The sequence below is a fragment of the Astatotilapia calliptera genome, chromosome 20 (genome assembly GCF_900246225.1).
Source record: "Astatotilapia calliptera chromosome 20, fAstCal1.2, whole genome shotgun sequence".
NCBI classification, from domain to species: domain Eukaryota; kingdom Metazoa; phylum Chordata; class Actinopteri; order Cichliformes; family Cichlidae; genus Astatotilapia; species Astatotilapia calliptera.
The window spans coordinates 26601309-26623889 of NC_039321.1; the positions used below are offsets into that span (position 1 = coordinate 26601309).

Below are 22581 nucleotides of genomic sequence, written 5' to 3' on the forward strand. Positions count from 1 at the left end.
CAAAGAACCACTCAGTTAGTTTTGCAGCACTTTTAATTAATGTCCAATGAAAAATATAATTTTCAAATTTTTTTGTTGAAAAAAAAAAACAAAAAAACAACCAACAATTCAGATTCTTACTTTTCAAAAAGACATTCCTGCAAGAAACTTATTAGCCAATTGAATAGAAAAGTTGATACTGCTTTACCACTCTCAAATATTTCGATGAAATATGATCAAGTAAGAGAGAAAAACACAAAAAAGCAGTCATGGTTTTACATAGCTTCCACAACATACTCATACTTAATACAGATAATCAGGCCAGACTGCAATATCTGTGACCAACATCTATACCAAAACAATAAACAGATGCGGACACATTTGTTGGACTTTATCACATCTGCAAAAACCACTGTACATTATCACAAATCACTTTATTGCCACTTCCTCAAATATGGAAGCTAAACTGCGAATGTTTCTAATAAACAAGGGGGCTACTGTGTATAAGGAGGTACTGAAACTAGTAATTTATTTTTGTAGTGGTGTTGCACACCAGACTGATATGACCTAAAGAATAGTTGGAGATAAGCAAGTCCCTCAGACTTGAAATGCTGATGAATATTTATGGAGAAATGGAACATGGGGGTGACTTTGGTTGATTTGGCCTTTTTCCAATCAATCTGCCTATTTGAAGTTGCAAAAACGAGCGTAACATTCAGTTAACAAATGGCTTGGATTCTAGAAAGTTCTCCCTTTACACTCTGTTTACTGACATCATGTTTACCTCCTCATAACATCTGAAGCACAAGTAAAAACAGGATGCAGAGAAAAGTCTATACTGCATCTCATAATTTTTAGCTGCACGCATGTTAATCAGGGCAGAGCCCGAAACTGATTCAGCAATATACTTTACAATTTGCAAAATAAAAAAAACACACACACAACAAAGAGTAGCCCATTAATTTGTTTTTCCTGACTTAAACATGCAGTGGAGCCCACATTGAAGGACACTGGCGAGCTGTATTTTAGGTCTGTTCCACAGTGAATCGCTCAGTAGTTTAAGGTACCTTAAATCCTCATGCTGTGTAATCTACACCTACACTTGCTCTAACTGTACAGAGACTTGTACAAAAAGTAGAGACCTTTTAAACCGTTTTGCAAAAATAAAAGAGGCTATAAATAGCACATTATTTTCTTTCATTCAAGTGGACCCTGCACGACTTACGGAATGACATACAGCATGTAAAGTAATGCGAATGCACCACAAAATGAAATGACACAGCATACGAGCTCACTTTAAATAAACGCCATATTTTACAGCATCAGATATGTCAAAGTGTGGTTGTGCTTGACACTGCAAGCATGAAATCGCCCTCATGGCACCTTGTACACCCATTAAAAAAATGCAATGGAGATCACAGTTTAAGTGCATATTTAAATATTAGAGAACACACACAGACACACACACACACACACACTCACAGATGCGTACTGCTCTTTCTAAGACCATAGACCTAGTCCAGGTTTACACTTTCAAAGAAGGCATGACATCAATACTGCATTTTGAGAAAAACATCCACAAGTCTATGGCTTACATGAGTCTACGGATTGTCTTATTCTGGGACCTGCTGAAGCTTTTTTTTTCTGTTCTTTTCACCAAACATATATGAGATCTTTGCCTTGCGCATAAAAAAAAAATCGTATATTTCTCCAGAAAAAGGGAATAGAAAAATAAAATAGAATTGTAACTTCAAAATCTAAAATAAAACTGATTACACTTTCATGGTGTCTTTTAAATATGACGCTGGAGTCAGCAGACAGTCTGCTTAGCTTAGCATAGTTAAAGCAAAACAGCTAGTCTTTCTAAAGGAAACAGTCACTTTTAAAGATCACCAATTAACATGGACTGTGCGCAGTGCTGCAGTGGTGAGCACTGTCATCTCAAAGAAATAAGGCTGGTCTGCAGTGGGGGCTGTGGTGGAGTTGGCATGGTCTCCTGTGCGTATCCCTGTGAGGTTTTTCCTCCCGCGGTCCAAAGATATGCTTGTTTGATTAACCAATCATCCAAAATGGTCCATAGATGTCCATGGATGCGAGGAGGGACATTACCCCGCCCCTTTCTCAATACCACATAATATAAGCTCCACCTTCCCTAGTACCCTAAAATGGATAGGATAAACCTAGTATACTTAAATCTCACTTAAGCTAAAAGGCAAGTAAGTGTATTTCTTAAAATAAGAGTAGTATCAGGGTACCTTTAGCTATAGGTACACACAGCCTGGTACACAGGCATGTTTTCAAAATAAAAGTCCTACATTTTCTTAGACTATACTATAAAATGCTTCATGTGTATTGGCACATATTCTTCTTCAAGGCAACATTAGACAACAATGTTAGAACGACAAAAAGCATCACCTCTTTTTGAAATATTCTTTGCGACCTAACAAGTACATCAGCACTCATTAAGTAGTTACCACAGTTAAATAAAAATACAATAATGATAATATATATATTTTTTAAAAAGACACGTTTTGCAAAGATACAGTTGAAATGAGAGGAAATAACCTCATAACAGCTATCGTGGGTTGTAAACCGTACGAAAGTCTTGAGGTGAAACTGCTGTTCCCTGCCGAACAGAGCCTCAAGTCATCATAAAGTTAGTTTGCAGCTTGCTCCCTGTTGAGTAATGCAGTCGATGAGATGAACTTTCTGTTTCGGTGATTCATGACACTTTGCATGAGCAGGTGGTTTTCAAGTAGCAATTTCAGCAAATCAAAAACAGGTTTATTCTCTGGGTTGAAATGCTCCTCGTGGCAAAGACATTCCACTGATATATGGGAGGAGGATGAGTGCGATGGATTTTCTTCACTGTGAAAATACTTGTGTGTGTGGAAGTGATGCTCCAGGATTATCTCATTATCTTTGGATGCCTCTGCTTAGTTGTTATTTACCACATACAGGCCACTGAGATGTAAACGTTTGCTAAAGAGCTTTTCAGAGTCTTTGAATTCCTTCTGTCAAGTAAAATATTAGACTGTGTTTATGTGTATAAGTTAAAAATCCATGTATTTGGCTGGGCCTCATGTTTCATTGGTTCAGTGTTCTTCATGGTCTATTATCTTTGGCCAGTGAGTGCATCATCCAGTTGACCTTGGTCTTCCAGCTTTCCCGCAAGGCTTCGTTGAACTTTACTTTGAAGTTCTTCAGCGCCTCGTCCTCTGTTTTGCCCAGCGCTAAAGAGTCCTTTTAAAAACAAGAAACCACTAATTATTAACATTGTTGTCATTCTCCTCATAATCATTAACTGCTACATCATAACTGTGGCATACCTTTAGATACTGTATGTCTTTGAAGGACGTGAGTTCAGGTAGCCCCGCTGCCTTCATCATGGCGAAGAGGTTGACAAACAGCGTCCCGTTCCGACACAGGATCTTATAGGCCCGCTCACAGTACTCCCTGAACCTGATGCAAAAGATGCAAAAACAAACACGTTTCATAAGTTAGCAGAACCCCAGAACAATCCATCCATCCTTTACTGCTTATTCAATTCAGGGTCACAAGGTGCCTGGTTCCTATGCCAGGGTACACGGTCTATTACAGGGCCAAGACAGACAACACAGACTCCACACAGAAAGGCTCCAACTGACAGGTGGATTTAAACCCAACTCCTTCTTGCTGTAAGAGGACAGCGCTTGCCACTGCACCACTGTGCCAAAGTCTATAACTATAACTACGTACGTGTGTTAGAGTTACATGTTTTTATTGTACCTCTCAAATTTCTCACTGTTGTTTGTTCGTCCTTGCTGGATCACGTGGACAAAGTCATACGTCAGGATAAAAGGCACGCGCTCCCTGTTGATCCCGAGTTTCCGCTTGAAGTTGCCCAGGAAGTGCCCAAAATCAATGTGGAACAGCTAAAAAGCAAAGTCTCACTTTAGTCACTACGTCTGAGTCTCCCAAACACTGACTGACCTAAACAATTTGACTCCAGCATGTTTCACCAAAAAATTATTAGAATATTACAAAGCACATTTTTTTTACCAACTCCAACCAAAAACATTACACATCAATCAACAACATAATTTTGCTGAGATTCAAACGTGCAGTAAATCTTACCTGTCCAGTTTCCCTGATCATGATGTTGTCATTGTGACGATCTCCGATGCCCAAGACGTAAGTAGCTACACAGTAGCCAGCGCAGGACAGTGTGAACTCCTCTATCGCTTGATCAAGTTTGTCCCTGGTGACATAAAAGGTCACAGAAACGAGGAAGCAGAACGTGAGCGAGTTGTGTTCTTACAGTGCTTTCACACTTCTCTTATATTTCCTATATCAGCCTGCATTACACAAACGCAGCCATGAAGCAGAGTGTCATCGGTGACAGAGCATATGAAATGTTCAAAGAGGAGTTCCTGTGGCTGATTAACGCCTGATCGTCACATCCTTTCGCAGCCTAGACGTGCGGAGGGTTCATTGTGTTTTTTATACTAATTTTCTCACACTGCAGTGTCCGGGCTAATTATCTTTGTATTCTGTGGGGCCATCAGCCTGGACACACCAACGTGAAGTACAGAGGCTTATTCATTACTTCTTCAAGGAGCTTTTAGAATAGACAAGACCTTCAGACTGTCTGGCATCAAATAAAAATCTACTCTCATTTAATGCTGCTAAAGATGCTGCTCTACTTTGTGCTGCTCTATCCGGTTTTAAAATGCTACAAGGAAAAAAACACTTTTAAGAAAACAATTTAAGTAAAAAAAAGAAAAAGAAACTACAAGATGAAGCAGTACTGTTTACTGCTCACAAGAAGTGAAATATTTATATCAAACTATGCAAGTTTTCCTGAATGGGACTGGGAATAGGATGAAGGCTTGTGTGCCTTAAACACCCTTTTTTTCATATTCTTAAATCTTATTTTCTGTCCTTCCCCTCCCCCTTCTTTTCCACATGAACAAAAATGGATAATTGATCGCAAACATATTATTGTTTTACTTAAAAAATATCAATACCCATCTGTGGCTCAATATACGCGGCTGCTTTGTGCTAAAATCAAGAGGAGTCGATGAAATGATGAGATGCCGCTTTGGAAAATTCACATGATGTTATCGCGAATTTCAAATTGAAAAACTTCTTTCTTGACACTTGACAAGTCAGCGCTGTCCTAGGAGGACTTGGGGAAGTCCCCACAACAACCTGAGGGAGGTTTATGGGGGGAAAAGGGTGCATATGCGGATTAGCTCACCCCACTCCTGCTCTGTGTCTTCTGTGTGGTTTTATGTCATGCTTGGCTGTGTGTATAATGCACCTAATTTGCTTTGCTTTTTGAGGTTAAATAGGGTCATCACCTCTACAGAGTGTCTACACCAAATAAGATGACAATCGGAGAGCTTCTGAGAGTTGCCATTGTGCCAGAGTTCATCGTACTCACTCGGGATTCTTCGATTTGAGCCAGTTAAGCAAGGCGTCCTTGTTGAAGGCAGCGGTAGCGGCGCTGTTGCTGCTGTTACGCTGGATGTTGGCAATTGTGTCAGAGTTCTTCACAACCTCGATGAGCCCCATTTTGTTCCCGGTCGACAGGCAGCCGTACGGGATCATCCTGTGTTTGCCAAGTCGAAAAATGAACAGCGTTAAGGCTGGTGGACAAGATTTCCCCGTGCACAAGAGGCAATTAGTGTAAGAACCAGCTCCTACCTGAGATCCAGACCTTCTTTCTTCCACAGATTCTCCATGAGCTGGATCATCTGCAGGGTCAGCATGTCTTGTCGAAGGTCTAAAGGTGACAAGGAGAAATTGATATATCTAATCCTAACTTTTCTCTCGCATGACTCGTTCCAAACCCACAGTTTTTATCTTCCCAGCAGATTTGAATGTGCAAACCAGCCCTTAAACTAAAACAGGCACCTTGAGAAAGGCATGTTCGACCTTCTTGTCTCTTACCATCTCCATTTTTGAAGATAATGCCCACCATGTCTCCTTCAACTGCAGGATTCTTGAACATCAGCCAGAGTGGCTTCATCTTGGAGTCCATAAATCTGCATCTATCAGTACTGTAACAGCAAAAATGCTCATGTTCATTTTCATCCTTGTACATATATTTTTGCTCAGTAACTGATATCCCTTGTGAGCTGTTGTATAAAAATGATTTTTTTTTGTCCATGACGACACTGACAATGCGCTCATATGTTTGTAGGAGGGAGAAATGAGAGTAAGTTGCTGTGATCCTGAATCAACTGAAGAGTTAATTTCTCCGTGTACCACTTAAATGTATTTTTTTTTATTCAGTAAAGCCAGAAAAGGAGCCAAAGTGGCCTTTGCAAAATCCAATAAGGAGGACAATAATGCATAAAACAATTATGCTCTCTTGTGTGCGTTTGCATTTGTGTGTTTTTCTGGGCCACTAACCAGATCTCAGAGAGGATGATGCTCGGGTTGAGTGGTGACAGAAGGTCTGACAGGGCCTCCAGGTAGGACTCTTGTCTGATACACTGCTTCAGGTCCTCTGCCGTCACCTTCTGGGAGCCCAACTTGACAAAGTCACTCAGAGCCTTCATTTTGCCCAGAGCCTCATTCTGAGTGTGTGAGAGTTAACACAGAGACTGAGAATCAGTTGAAAACACACAAGATCAAAGCGAAGGTGAGTAAGAATCAGGAGGTGATTACCTGTTTGGTTAAGAGCTTGATGTGATGGATATTTCCCCTGCAGTAGGCCTCGAGAATCAGGCCAAAGCGCAAACCCACAGATGCCACATGAGTCTCTGACCTACAATAGACACAAATCTCCAGTCAAACAAAAAGCTGACTCGATCTTGTTTTTCTTTCTGCTCCCTTTTTTCTAACTAGCTTGTATTTTTTAAAGCTAGCCCCTTCTCACTCACCTGAGATGCCAAAACAGAAAATGTCCGATCCTCCTGTTGGACAGTGCCCGTTCTAACAAGAAAGTGGTAAGGTCACAGTCCAGGTAGGACTCGTACTTCAGGACCTGGACCAGCTGGATCAGATAATGAAGCAGCTCATCATCACTGTGTGCAGAGAAATGTGGCTTATGCGGTTAACAGTCACAACACAGCATGCCTGGCACTGTAAGCTTCTGAAACAGATGTGTGTGTACCTGAGCTTTCTGAGGCATCTGATAGTGAAAGAACGAACCGCTGGGTCGGGAAAACTGTAGTCTAAGAGCTCCAAGGCGTGGATGGCAGGGAGGTCTGGCCAGTTCCTCAGTAAATTCACCATCTGAGGAGAATCCAAGAATTATTTTCTAACATGATGAGAAAAATCAAGGAGATTTTGACAATTTGAAGATTAAAGCAGGCTGCTGATGTTAATTCACAACTCGATATTTCTTTCTGCGGCAGTGACATTACTATAATTTTGCATGATTCACTGTTAAAACATTCCTTAGTTTTGAAGCTCCAAAAACCTGTAAAGTCACACATTTTCTTGCTCTTGTTACAACAAAGGTTTACTGCAAGACCTCTGTGGTTGGTAAATATTACCAACATAATATTATAAATAAATATTATATTACATAGATCAGAGCTCATGGTTGCCTGTTTTCTATAGATAGAACTTTATTTTGAAAATGTAAAAGAATGAAGTACAGCTGGCATTCATGGACGTTTGCTAAAACAAAATAAAACACCCAATATAAACTATTAGTTGTCTGTATATAAGAAACTAAGAATACATACTGATATGGATATGTGTAACTGTAAAGAATTATAGACCCTTCACTCACACACACAGATACACACTTATCTACACTACATAGTATTCATCCCAGTTTTAATAATCCTATATAGACTATCATTTCAGATGAAAAATTTGACTTCTTTGAGCTTTTTTCTGATTCGTTCACTCCTTGTTTGAAATTTTGGCCACTTTAACCCTTAAAGCTAAGCTAATCATCTGAAACAAAAGGTTTTACATCTCCAGATCGACTTACAGACATCAGTGAAAAATACAAAGAATAAATAACGCTTTACTCGTACCTGAACTACATCCTCACGCTTATTCCACTTGGTGATGAGGAGGAGCTTGGACAGACTTTCAGGATAATGATCGCGGACTTCGGTGCGGAGCTTCCACAGGAGCTCTTTCTCGTCCTCGAAAAACTCGGTGTAGTTTTTGTTGTCCATGAATTCTTTGAGCTTAAAGTACTACAGAGAGCACATGATCCACACACAAAGTTATTAAATTTTCTGCTTTAAAAACAAAACAAAAATTCTAACTATGTAAAATTTGTCACATGTGAGTCCTACCTCGTCTTTAGTGGCTAAACTTAGATCACCATTCCTCTCCATGTCACATATCTGAAAACACGTGAGGATTATTGCTTGGACTGACTGTCATCAAACAAAGATCCAAATATGTGCTTCAGCCTCAATAAACATGACACAATAATTCTGTGTAAAAATCATAAAATGACTTATTCAAATAATTCATCATTAAGGAAAATGTTTTTTGGTATAAACTGAATGTATACAAATCCTATAAATTTCATTTAACTATATTCCATTAAATTTAATAAAATTTTACACTGTACTTCACGTTAGTTCACCTTTTTTTTTTTAATTGTTACTTTTTTTGTGTAGTCTTTTGGGAGATAGTACCTTTTCAAGTGGAGGGTAGTAGAGGGGGTGTGGCCGGATGTTGGGAAAATGAATGAGAAGTTCAGCGGCGCTGTCCACATTAGGGTTCTTCTCAACAGTTCCCATCGGGTTCAGCAGGTCACTTTTCTCATCTGTGATAAAAATATCATATATGAAATGATGAAATGTTCCATTTGGTGGAATCTTCTTCTCAGTTTTTAGTCTTTCGTCTAAGAAAACCACTCCCCCGCCTGGCAAACAGGTACTTCAGCATCTGCAAACAGGCTATCTTATTCCATCATAAGACACAAAATGTGTCACTATGTGTGATTTGGGCGGCAAGACGTGTCACTCTGGGCATTTCAGAAGCTCTCTGCGTGCTTCAAAGTGTTGTGGAGGAGGTGTTTTTTAAATTTTTTGAAGAGGATGAAAATGTAAGAAGAGGCAAGGCTGAAAAGTACCAGGAACACACGGCCATGTGGATAAGTGGAACTCCCCAGTCTTCAGCTGGTCCTTGTAGTCAAACACCATGGTGTTCACCCAGGCTATTGGACAATCCTGAAAAGACAAAGAGAGAAACTTTATTGTTTCACTTCACACACCATCTTCAAGCTTGAGGATCTTGGAAATGGTTTAAAACTGAGTCAGAGAATGTAAAAGATGTACAGAGGAAAACGAACCTGCATAGCTTGCAGCCTGAGCTGAATTATGTTTCCTCAGTTGTAATAAAATCATGTGCAATACTTGGGCAATACAAATCTTTTATATTTCAAGCTCTTTCCTCTCTGAAGATAAAAACGTTTGACTGAGAAATCTTTTTTTTTTTTTTTGCATCATAAAAAATTAAAATCAAGATTCTCTAAAGGCAAAGCTTTTTTATTCTTTAATCTAAAATGCTTTGAATAATTAACCATCTCCTGCCCAACATGTGCTTTATTTTAAAGGTTCACTTGAATTCAAAACTTTAATATTCTAATTGCAATAAACACTCTGAACCTTGATTGCGGTATATTTAATTTAATTCACCGTTAGACTTAGAACCGCCTCCAAAAACATGACAATAAAACGTTAGGAGAATGATTCGTTTGTATTTCTAACTTCTAAAGTTCTCTATAAAAAGAATTTGGGTTCCAAGAAATCAGTAGAAAAATGACTTCCATTATTTCAGTGTGTTAAAAACAACAAAAACACAGTTAACACATTCAAGTTAAAAAAAAAAAGAAGAAAAAAAGGCAGTGCACATAAACAAGAGCGGCTAAAATAGCTCAACTTCCGCCAGCCTTTCTGCCGTCTGGCTGCAGGACTTCTCTTCCAGGCAAACAAAGAGAGAAGTGGCTCAGAAAGCAGAAGTGGTCTTAATGGCTATAAAACACACCTGGGCTACATGTTTTGGAGGTCTGCACAAACTCGAGCGCACAGCTGCTGCGTCGCTTCAAAACAGAAGATACTGCGACTACAGTAAAAGGGGAATTTGTTGTTCTTGTTCACTGTACCTTTCATTGTATACAGGGGAGGTTTGTGGGGGCTCTTTCAAATGTGGTATTTGAGTGTACTGCCACCACTGTAGCAGCTGTGCACCGTCCTGAACAGGACATATTTTATATTCATTTATATGACATAAAAGGAGCTGCTGCAAGAAGCTGCTGAAGCCAATCAGCATCCAACTGAATCCAACTTGCTTATAGTTAAAGTAACATATTAAATTTTGCATGTATTAATAAAATGAGAGGTCATTTGTTTGCTAGTAACATGCCGAGTGGAGCTTTTTTAACAAACATTTGTCATTTCGACCATAAACAGAAATGTGTATGGCATTGGTGTCAATTAATTAATTTTATCAAAAGTATGTTTTTTCCCCTCAGGTTAAAAGTTTAAAAATCTCTCTATGCTGGAAACTTCTTGTTATATAGAAAAGAAAAGCATAAATTCTCTTAAATTACTAATAATTAGTAGCTGCTCATGAATTTCTGTCAGTTGAATGACTGATTCAGCAGTTAATGTAATAAATGTTTTAAAGATAATTGGTGCATTAATGTCAGATCAGGTGTTATTGTCATTAGTATCTACATTTTGTGCTTTTTTAAACTATATTTTTGGGCCTTCCTTGTGTCAGGACACGGGGGAAGACACACTGTAATTGGATTCTGGGCGGATCTGAACTTTTTGCATTAGCCAAACAAAATACAGGTGTCCTGCTGAACCCAGTCAGCTAAACCAGCGTTCAGTTACTGACTGGATTTTGGCAAACAAATTACTCTTTCTTGGAGTGTTTGCCTCGCAGACCTTCAGGTGTCCTGATCAGCCTTAATTTTTCAGTTTAACAATTACACTGAAGTGTCGCCCTGGTATCACATACTTCTTAGTCAATACTAATTATTTTCAATGATGGAGCTGTAGCTAAACAATTATGTGCTTATCTTATTGTTAAACCACTAGTTTAAACCACAAATTATTATGATTTTTTTTGTTTAGAAATAAAACTTCATCATAAGCGGTAAAGCTTTGTGCAAACGATTACAATGCTTTTTATATTATCACCATTATTACTATGTGCTCCACTCTTCAAAATGTAATTTCACATCATTTTTGCATGCTTTGCCAGCCATGTATAAATGTATGCAAAGCTATATATAAAAGCTGTCTGTCATGCTTATTGTTGTAGGCGCACGTGTGCCTTTGTGTGCAGTGAGGTTTCTTTGTTTCATATATATACACACACACACATATATATATATATATATATATATATATATATATATATATATATATATATATATATATATATATATATATATATATATATATATATATATATCCTGTGTTGTGTTTGTTTGCCTAAAACATCAGTGAGAAGTAGGTCTTTAATCCTCAGTTTGATATATATCTTTTATAAAAATGTAGCCGTTTGCGTGGCCCATTAGTGCACTCCTTCACTCATTCAATTTTTGTCGTAATGCGATATACTAGCAAAGAGTCAATCAAAGAGAGAGTTTGTCTTCTGCTGCAGCCCTTACAGCAGAATAAACCTTTGAAAATGCAGCTGAACAATTGTTAAAACAGCTAGAAGAGTTGCAGGTGTAAATCCAACTACATGGATTTAATGTGTGCACTTTTCTTGTGCCTTTCTCTTTGTTGGCTTTTCTGAATTCATGCTTGTTAATCAAAAAAATGTTGCAAAGCCCTGCTGTAGATAAAATTGCTTTGTAATGTCTTAATCCCCCTCCCCCTCTAAGCTGTCAGCGAGCATGTAAATTTAGAAGGTTCAGTGTATATATATGTGTGTGTGTGTGTGTGTGTGAGAGAGAGAGAGATGAGGGCTGTGAAGATGAATTTAGAATTCCTTGAAAATGTTAGCCAATTCCTTCCTTCCTTGGACCGATGTGCAGATAAAAGGGCTGAAGCGGATGAAGTGTTAACCGCAGCCTTGCCACTAAGCACACTTGCACAACCCGACGCAGCAGAAACAACAGACCCACACAGAAGCTACACGCACTACACACAAGAGAGGAAACAGATCTGTTTGTGCTTGCGAACAAATTCACACCACCAGCCCAAAACACTGGCCTACTCAATCGAACGAGTAGTACGCTGAGACCCCAAAAGCACCACGAGTTACTGACACACTCACCGCTTTCTTGTTCTTCTTTTTGGTGCCGCGGGGCTTCTTGGTCTTTTCAATGACGCCGTAGAGCGCGAAACACAGGCGGCTCATGCGGGGCAGGTCGGCCACGTTTATGTCAAACTCCAGCTTCTGATTCCACAGCGGCTCGGAGCTCACTGTCACCTCCGAGCTCGTCACCACCTTACAGAGCAGCTCGCTGCCATGGAACAGACCAGCCTGCACTACAAGCTGCAGGGGAACCACAGATACACAGTAGTGATTAGATGGAGGCAAGACATGTGGTTTGGAAGCCGAAGACTTTAGCACTTTAGTGTGAAGGTGATTGTTTGTGGAAGATTTACAGACTTCACGAGATGATTCAGAGTTTCCTGTGTAATTCGAGCTATGAGTCAAAGAGTTTACACATTCGTAAGCGCAAACAGGTCTCCATGCAGAGTCAGACACAAATGAAAAAACAACCGCCAGAGACGTAATTTAATACTGCACGACCATTAAGCTCCTGCCTTTCGCCAAATCAAGATAGTCCGAATTAACATTTACAAAATATATGAGCTGATTTCCCCCCTTCCCTCCAGGGGTTGTGTTTTCAAACCTCTGCTTGACATCCACAGACATGACTGATAATTATGCAGCAGGAAAAATTAGTCATGAGTCATGATGCTCTAAGGCAGCAGCACCCAGGAGTGCACTTGCACTTAATAACCCATCCAAACAGTAATGTAGTTAGTTATGAAACAGAATTACAAAGACAGACACACATTAACAGAGTTCCCGCTCTTTCTTTCACTCTTTCTTCTGACACGGAAGGGTGAGCATGGAGTATCAGCGGATGTTTCCACATCCTTTGGCTGTTCTCGTACGCTCACTGACAGTTGTCAAATTTTGAGATAGGTCAGGAGCCCGTCTGCAATAGTAACATGCAACGCCTTCAAAAAAAGAAGTGCATTTGAAAGCGAAAGAGGGAGAGCATGTAGTCTGTCTTTTTTCTTAGAATCTAGGCCTCAGAATGAGACGTAAAAACCAGATAGACACTCCCCACTTCCTGTTTTGAAGTTTTAACCAACCGCCTTGATGAATTATGGGAAATGTGTGGTCTGTACCATGTGACCCCCCTTGTCATTTACATGTCAGCCCCGCTGTTCCTACAACTGAAATTGAGATATTGGTAAACAAGTGAATGCCACATTTCATTGAGCAGCAAAGTGAGAGAAAACCCACGCAAAACCACACCGACCTTCATTCCCTCGTCTGCGTTGACTCGTTTGCCTTGCACCAGGTGAATGTGGAAAGGCTCATTGATGGACCACAGAGAGGAGGTGTTTTGCTGTAGGAAGAAGTCAGAGGAAAAAAGGGAATTTAATTTCTCACTGCCTTGCATTCACACGGTTGCTCCAATTTCCTGTTTGGCCACAACTCAAAAAAACGAAAAGAGGGTAGACGCAAAGTAACATCTACTTTCAAAAGAAAGTTGGGGGGGGGGGGGGACTTTCTAACTGAAGACAACTGCCAAAAGATTTTTAGCTGCTTATCTGACGAGCTTCAGATAAAAGTTTCAAAACATTATAAAACGATATTTTTTATTATGCTAAAGCAGTTCCAACGTATGCTGCATGCGCAACTACAGCAAATGAAAGACAAGCCGTCAGATGTAAATTATCTACACCGAGCTGCGTGGCTTATTTCAAGTGTGCCAAAGTCCGCAGGCTAGTCGAGTAACAACTGCAAGAAAAGAGAAAAGGGGGAAAAAAAGAGCATGTGCTCCTCTTTTAATGAACGACAGCTACCGCCTGACCTCTTACCTTCTTCAGTGGCAGAGGAGGAGGTCTGGATAAGGAGCGACTCTTGTACACCTGGTTGCACATTCTGCCCTGCTCCTCCTGACATTTGGTGACGGTGGAGTAGTGCACCATGGTGAGGTGGGGGTTCTGGCCATTTCTCAAGCACGAGAAGATGTACTGAGGAGAGAGACAACAGAAGATTTACTGGCACAGCCATCAGTCAGTTCACCCACAGATATTTCCCAGTGTTCTGATAGCGCTGGTTAGCTCCTGAAGGCTGTTCATTTGCTGTAGGTTAATGCAGCTCAAATCTCATTATGTGTGGATGGATGCAGTTCCTTTCTGCAGGGCTGCTATACAGATATGAGTCACCCCTGCAGGTAGTTGGAGTTTCAAAATCAACAGTGGAGTCTCCGGCCACCAAAATCTTGACTTAGCCTACTCCTAACCGACAGTCATTTCAGTTATTATGGACCCACCTGCACAGGCTGAACGCAGACAAACGACACTAAACAGAAACTCGCACACATTCACAGAGAAAACAACAGCTTGTCTAGAATATAGAGAATGCAATTCACAGTTTCAACAAAGATCAGCAGAGAAAGTCCAACTTTTCACAGTTCGTTTTTCAGTTTGTGAATAAATAGATAAACCTTCATCTTAAAGGCGCTGTGGGTTAATATGTCAAAGAGCATGTGTATTTTTTTTTAAAGACGGATGCTGATATGAAATCAATTAGGTAGAATAGTTCATACTGAGTCTAGCACATGCCCACAGGAACGAGGAGGATAAAGGCCCCCTAGGTGCCCTCTGAAACACTTCTTTGTGGCAAAACAGAAAGAAAAATGACATCTGTGCTGATTATTTGTTAGCACATTTTTATGTCTCTCTGCAACTCGTCTAGAAGCGAAATACAAAAGCTATCATGGCAGAAAATGAGCCTGAAAGAAAATTGGACTCTTGGGAATTATCATCCAACAAAAACACAAACCCAAAATAAAATTTGACAAACCTACACAGGATTTGCCTCAAAGCCACAATACGAACATCTAAAATTTCTAGTCCAGAATTTGGTTAAAAAACAAAAATGGGACTGAGTCATTAAACCAACAAAACCAACTGTGAAAAAAGAGAAATAATTAAAGTGATAAAGTTAAAAAAAAAATTCTATGCTGCATTTTCACACAATTTTCTGCTCCAAGAGTTTATTTTATTCGATTAACTCACTTTGAACTGACACAGTGGGTGTTTCCCATAGATGAAATCCCACCTCCCGTTGACCTGTAAGGTGTAGTCTTCAGGTTCCTGTCGCATTAAGCGGAAAACGGTAGCCTTCTTCTTCAGAGCGCTCTTCATCAGAACCAAGGGGAGGTCATGAGGGTCCTGCTGTAGCATGAAGCTTTCCTGTAAGAGCAACAGACAACATCATTCAAATAAAGAGTACGGCTTTACAGAAAATCTTAAAATTGCTGCTTGTTCCTGAGTGTTGTTTTGAAGGTAGTGTTTATGGTGTGGGAGGGGGCTTTCCAAAGGTGATCACATTTACTTAAAATCACCTCCACAATGTGTCTGCACAAGGTGGAACCACAGTTTTTCCAATCAAAGCTACTTTGCTTTTTGCGGGTTCCCTGCTGCCCCATCATACCAGAACATTAAATTTGATTAGTTTGAACAAACTGGACTGTATGACTCATGACAACTTAAAAAAACAACAACTGATGAACTCACGTCAGAAGCCTCAAACTTGACATTAATGAAGATCTTCTTGATGTTTTTTGTCTTGAGGCTCTGCGGCAGGGAGCAGCATGGCTCCAGTTCACATGGGAAGCTGTACTCCATCCACTTCTGCCAGGGCAGACTCTGTCGATCTTGAGCCTTTTCTTCGCAAAACGCCCTCATCTTGGTCCGAAACTCATTTACCTCGTCATTCTTCTGAGCTTCAAACTCATGCAGACCTGGAAAGTTGGTTAAAAAGTAAAAGGAGAACTTAGCTTATAATTTAATTAACTGAAACACGAAAAACGTTCAGATGAATAAAGAAAACATAGAAAAGAAATTATGCCATCAGAATAGCAAATTTTCCCTGACTAAATCTATAAGAAACATAGGCTAAAATGTAACAATGCTATTAGCCACGTTTAGCTTTAAGTCTGTATATTTGAAAACTTTATCCCTGAATTTTTCAAAAGTTAATTACACGTAAAATATGAGTGGAATCATATTATAACTATCTAAAGAATAATTATCATTCCACTCATAATATATTCAGAATACATGAGAATATGGGGGGGTTGCTAAACAAATAAATTAGCTTTAGCTAGTTAGCCTAGCCGAGCCCTACTTTTTCAGGTTAGCTACATTAGCTTATAGTATCTTTGGTTAATTCACAGAATCATTATTTTTAATTACTGTGAACCTACTGTAAAAACCAGAAATTCCTACAGCAGTGAAAAAACAAGAAAGCTTCTGTCATTTAATGATTACTTTTGTGTAATATGAACGGCAATGGCTGTAAAACCTATATCTCAAATTTAAACCTTCACATTTTTCAAAGCTGTGAAGCGGGCCAGATTGAAATCTCTGCTGGTCAGATTTTGGCCCCTAGGCTTTATATTTGACATTATTGGCTTATAGCTAGCCAGCAACCTGCTTTACTTGTAAAAAAAAAAAAAGACGATTAGCATCGTGGATATACTGTAACTCAGAAAGAAAATGCTTTTTTGTTAATAGTTCCTTCTTTTGAGCAAAGTGTTATTCTGCTAACTTTATAGTCTCCGAAAAATAAGAATACTTTTGTTCCAATTAGCATTTTAACTCTGCCAAACCAAGGCTTCAAAACTACAACCACAGCAACTTTTCATCAGTTCTCATGCTGTAAGTGTGCTGTGGCACTTGTTGCAGGGGTCTGGATCAACAACTGAGCAAAAGAAGACATTTTTGTGGCACTAAGAACATAGCAGAGCCACAGTAATGGTGACAAGTGGATGAGATCAAAGCTGCTGTGCAAACATTAAGACGTTATCAGGATGAGTGTTGCAAGTCAGAAACTCTCATTTCATTTCTCTTTTTTAAATGCATACAGTCACTTGTTCTGTCTGACTCTGAGAAATCTAGTAGACTGGGCAGCAATTCAGGGGACTCGAGCCAGACTGGAATATCTCTATAGCTTAATGACAAGAACTCTTCTCTGTAATCATGACTGATTTAATCTCATAGAACAGTACCACAAACCCTTAAAAGCAAACAACAAAAAAACAAACAAAAAAACCCTCTATAGACACTGCAGAGGCCCACCTTTGCCAATTAACAGGCTGATTTGGGCGTTGGTGAGTTTCTCCACCCGGTCGCCCTCCCTCGCCACCAGCCTCAGAACACACATGAAGGGCCGCACATCACTTATGCGCCTCGATTCTTCCTCCAGCTCTTCCCTTTCCGCCGTCTCGTTGATGCAGGTGAAGACGTATCCATCAGGATCGCCGAGTCCACAGAACAGGGCCTCACTTCTCGCATTTTTCCAAACCATCTGAAATAAGAGACAAGAGGGATAAATGAACACAAGAGCCCCAGTTTTGATGAGCTGCCATGCCCAGTTTTCATGAGAAAAAAAAACAAGACTGTCCAGTTACTGTTTTCAAAATTAAAACAAAAGCAAATGATCCTCTGATTAATCTAATGAGCTGAAATAAAGCAAGAAAATCATTGTTTCTAAAGCTTTCCTAAAATTCCTAGTGAATTAGCAATGACTGGAGGGCCATTTCATCTATTAATCATCCTAACAGCATCCATGAGTATCATTACCTAACGCAGCTAAATCAAACAGCCCGTAGTGGCAGAAGTGTTGGCCCGTTCAGCAGCACGTTCACATTTTAACAGCAGATCTGCTTCGGCAGAGTGCTGGCTGTGTTTCCCAGGGAGGAAAGCTGCAAGCTCCCTCTCTGTCGGAAGCATCAGAACCGGGGAGCATTGTCTGAGCGGGGGCTGCGTTTTAATTAGTTTAATGTCTGAAGAAAACATTAAGTCAACCAATTTGTTTAAAAGCGTATTATTGTGACTGACAACAAGATTTTGCAGTCTGAGCGTCTGAGCTGTTATGCTGCAGTCAATCAATTACAGTCTCCTGGAAATACAGTGCTCTCTAATAATAGACGCAACGTGTGATTACATTACACATCCACATATCAGTGAGGAGTTGAGGTTTCAGAGACCCTTTTAAAAGCAGATGCCGATGCATGTGAGCGTTGGGTTGGGGTGGGAGGGACACTGTACCTTTTTGATGCTTTTGATGGTGTCGTTTCGAGACACGGGGAATTTGAGGAAGATCCCAGTAGGCAGCAGGAAGTCCATGTTGATCGCCTGGTCCCCCTCCTTCTCCCACTCCTCCTGCATCCCATACTTCCCTGGGGGCATGGTGACGGCCTCTCATTTACTGCCAGCTCCTCTGCTGCTCACCAGAACACGAGCCGGCTGTCCACACACAGAGCAAGCACAGCCGGGGTTAATATGTCCACTATTAACAAGTGTCCCTGCATGAGCTGTCTGCTGTTTGTTCCCAAAACACTGGATAATGCATCTTTAAGAGGTTGTAGTTGAAAAAGGAAGAGGACGTGCAGGTTGTAAATAACGTGAATGAATGGTAGCTTATTGAAGGGCCTGGCCTGCACCTGATCCCCTTCCTCCTGATGGTGATATAAGAGCACACAGATATTTAAAAAAAAAAAAAAAGAAGATTAAGACGACCTGAGTGCTTCTATCACGTTTACTACGTGCAGTTCTGCCTTTAATGATCAAAAGGAAATATTCAAGGGTCAAATCAGGTGAAACGGCGCTTAAAGAAACTTCAGCTTTCTGGTACATCTGCTGAATAAAATGCAAATCAGAAAAATGGAAATGTGCTTCTGCTTCCCGCAAATGTAACGAAGTGTGTGTGCAACGAGAACAAGTAGGGTTTGCAACGTAAAGTAATTCTACACTATTGATTTTCTTTGGTAAGAGGAAACTTGCGCTGTGTGCGCTGCATGTGAATAACAGATGTAGGCTGACTTGTGCCCACAGCCTAAACAATGATAAATAAATAAATGTTAAGCTTTTAAAATGAAGCTCACAGGACCGGATGGATGTCAGATACGCTGTGATATATCTGTATATTTTGAAATGAAAGGCTAGAATGGAAATAAAAAGATACGGCGCATCCAATCCAACACGCAAACGTGACGCTGCGCCGTTGTCAGTAAAACTTGTGTCATGGCGAAAGCCTTGCCAACCTGTTAGCGCACACACTTGCCTGTCAGCTCTACAACCCGGTCATCTCTTCATGGCTTTCCCCCCTTTTCCTCCCGTCTTCTTCTTTTTGTTGTTTTTTTATCGCAGTGAAGATGGAAGACGGAACATCACGGAGACGTGGGTCGCTCAGATCCGGCGGCTGCAGGATCTATCCGTAAGGAGGAGATGAGCAGGGTGAGGTGCTGTAAATCCGAGCGCTCGTACGGCTCCTGTGAAGCAGTGGAGTGCCTCCCTGCCTCGGTGCTGTGCGCTGTCAATCAGTGGGGCGCTGATGTTGCGCTGACCCTGACGGATGAGCGGCTGCGCGCTGCCTCACCAGCTCTCTCGCTCTCTCTCTCTCTCTCTCTCTCTGCGCGCGGGCCAAGGGACCGTCCGCCAAAAGTTTGCGCGAAGTGAAAGTACACCGCTCTCTCCACCTCCCGCCCTCCTCCTGTCTTAGGTGATGTATGTAGGAGACTTTAAAAAAATATTTCAAGCTAAAGAATGAAACAATTAACTAAAACCAATTTATAAGAATTTAAGTAGAAGCCGAATTCGTCGCAAGCAGGTATGAGGGCATGTTTGGTGTCTGAAAAGTGAGTCACTTTCTGGAACTTTCACGCTATTAACGCTGATTTAATTTCCGTATACAGGCAGCAGGGGAGCACCTGCGTGAGTAAAAGCCTGTGATGAAAGAGATGTTTAATAATTCTGTCGATGTTAAATAAGAGGAGGACTCAGTGCGTCACCGAGTCGATGGGAAACTATTATTTCTTTCATTTTGGAGAATATATATATGTGTGTGTGTGTGTGTGTGTGTGTGTGTGTGTGTGTGTGTGTGTGTGTGTGTGTGTGTGTGTGTGTGTGTGTGTTACAACGCGTTGTCACACGTGACTACAAAGGCAACGTGGGATTTGGAAGGTAGCGGTAGTGGTGGAAATCTTTCAAAGTAGCAATACCACAATGTGGATACACAAAATGATCCCCCCCCCCCCTCCTGAGGGGAAATATTTGAAAATCTTGTGAGGGATGCAACATTTGGCTTGTTTCATTCATGAATGAGTGACATGAACGAGACATATTTTTGAGTAATAGGGACATAGTTTGTAAGCTGATGCTTTAATTTCAATGATGGTATAGAAGTTAAAGAGCAGTCCAATGCAACCTTTTTGGCTTTAAGGAGAAAAAAACAGTCTCACTTATTCTATAGGCAAACTAATTAACCAGTTATTCATGTAATAAATCTTTAGATTAATGAATGAAATCATCATTTTGCCTCTTGATTTGGCAACATCATCAAATTAGGAAAGTTTTGCCAACCTTTCAGTGAGGGTAATAAAACATAAGTAATTTATTAAATGAACAAAGATAAATTTAAGTAGGTTATTTCCTCTTTTGATTTCCTTCCACTTTTGCGAGTTTCACGAGCCAAAATAGATCAGACGAGGCTTTTAGTTTTTGGAATTCACACAGAGTTTAATTCAGTACATTCCCAGTTATTTATGTCTGAATTTATAGCTGCAAATAAATGTAAAGAAGCAGATATTTTGTGGGGGAGGAAAGACAGTAGATTCCAGCTGGCAGCCAGTCAAACATCTTAAATAACAAAATTAATCGTGTTTCTTCAGACAATTTTTTTCTTCTTCTTGAAATGTTGCCGTCTTCTGTCAAAGTGAAAATCTTGCTGGGAAGCCTGCCTTCCTGTTTTCTTATATCTGTTTAAGACTATTTGTACTTAAGCTTTACCACAATCAGTGAACAAAGACACCGCGCTCATCATGGAAGTGGCTCCCGAACCACGGCGGTTGTACTACCATAGAAAGGGGAAATGCAGGGGCCAACAACAACAGCAGCGTGACTTTACAACTGTTCACTAACTAACATTAGCAAACAGACAAAACAGGTTTTTCTTTTCTCTGAATTCTGTGCCAGACTTTTTCTTAGCAAGTCACATAACATGCAAATAAATAGATGATCTCAGTTGTGTTTGTTCAGTTTGGTTTGCAGGTGTTGATATTTCTGAGTTGTGGTCTAGTGCTGCTAGATACGTTAGCTTCCTGTTTAATGAGAGGCTACTGTCTTGAGCACTCAAGAGCTACAAGATTCTGATCAGTATTTAGAGAACACACACAAATATGTGTTTGTGAGTTCACCTCAGACCAGCTGGTAAAAAAACCCCAAAAAACAACAAAAAAAAAACAGGAAGTGATTGTGCAGAAGAGAAACTGTTTGGCCAGATCGGCAGACTGAAAGCATGAATGCTTCCCACCCTTTGCCCCGAACGGAACTATTTTTCAACTACGAGCCAGAAAAACCCCTCGACAGTAAACAAGCTGCAGAGCTGAATCTCGTAAATGCGCTATTCATCTCGAATCTGATGGCAACTCAAGATTAAACTCAAATTAAGAAAACATTAGAGTTACAGTTTCGATAAAACTGAAAGCATAGCCGTTAATCAGGCAGTCCAACACATGGCACAATAAAAAAATTAAAAAAAAAACACCAACAAAGTTTAGACAGGAAACTTTTACAGTCATCATATAAACACATGTAGTTTGATCACGTGATGTTCAGACGTGTGTGCCTTGTTTACCGTCTTTAAGCTTACCCACAGTTCTGTGGTGCATCAGGAAAAGGGTCTTGACTTCCTTTCTGTGCGTTCTTAAGAGCTCGTGCTTCTTTTTTTATTCATATGCTTTTTCTCTTATTGTCCCTCGACTTTCTTTCTTAATGGGTTGTGTAATATACGACAGAGCAAAGTGGCTTGTCAGTACTATCAGGTCCCCATTTCTGTGGTTCAGAGAAAGCCGCTGTTTAACATCGGTTTGGCTCATTTATGCGACAGAAATCCCCACCAGTTTCACATTCAGGTAGAAAATGAAAGTTTTCTTCTTTTTTTTTTCAATCCACTAGAGAAGTCTATCACCTAGATGTGATTAAAATGTAATAAAATGTGCTGAAAAGGAGTCGTGTTTTCCAGCTGGCATAATTTAGCACATTTGGTTTTGAGTTCACCCACGTTAAAGCACGTTGTTCGCCGTCTAGTCACGATACTCAGAGCTTCTTTGCATCACTTTGACTCATAAGATTCCCCAAATGGTTTTACAGTCTGGAGCCAAAACTCTGCTGCTGCCCTTAAAGATCATCTCACGTGAGGTCAGACACAGATGAAAAGAGATTTAAATGCTACCTGTGAGTTTCGTGACTTCTCCAGACACCCAATGTAGTTTTTGTGGAACTAAAATTGAGTAAGAGATGAGAAGAGATTTGAAGATGAGCCCAGTTTGGTTGCAATAGTTGAGTAAAACATTTTAAAAAGAAGCGGAAAGAAGAGGAAACCTTACATTAAGGGTGT

The 22581-nt window shown here is 40.2% G+C and overlaps 1 protein-coding gene across 1 annotated transcript; it reads right to left on the minus strand.

Moving 5' to 3' along the window:
* Positions 1–89: 89 nt before the first annotated feature.
* Positions 90–18430, minus strand: pik3cd (phosphatidylinositol-4,5-bisphosphate 3-kinase, catalytic subunit delta). Its single transcript, XM_026153128.1, has 22 exons — positions 18234–18430; positions 17262–17490; positions 15696–15922; positions 15195–15371; positions 13989–14144; positions 13424–13513; positions 12196–12417; positions 9029–9125; positions 8589–8719; positions 8238–8288; positions 7968–8135; positions 7088–7209; positions 6855–6998; positions 6640–6739; positions 6382–6548; positions 5917–6026; positions 5671–5749; positions 5408–5575; positions 4096–4219; positions 3748–3893; positions 3309–3441; positions 90–3222 (listed from the first exon to the last, which is right to left on the minus strand). The coding sequence occupies exons 1-22, from the start codon at positions 18372–18374 to the stop codon at positions 3085–3087; spliced, it is 3120 nt and encodes a 1039-aa protein (XP_026008913.1). The 5' UTR covers positions 18375–18430; the 3' UTR covers positions 90–3084.
* Between the last annotated feature and the right edge of the window lie 4151 nt (positions 18431–22581).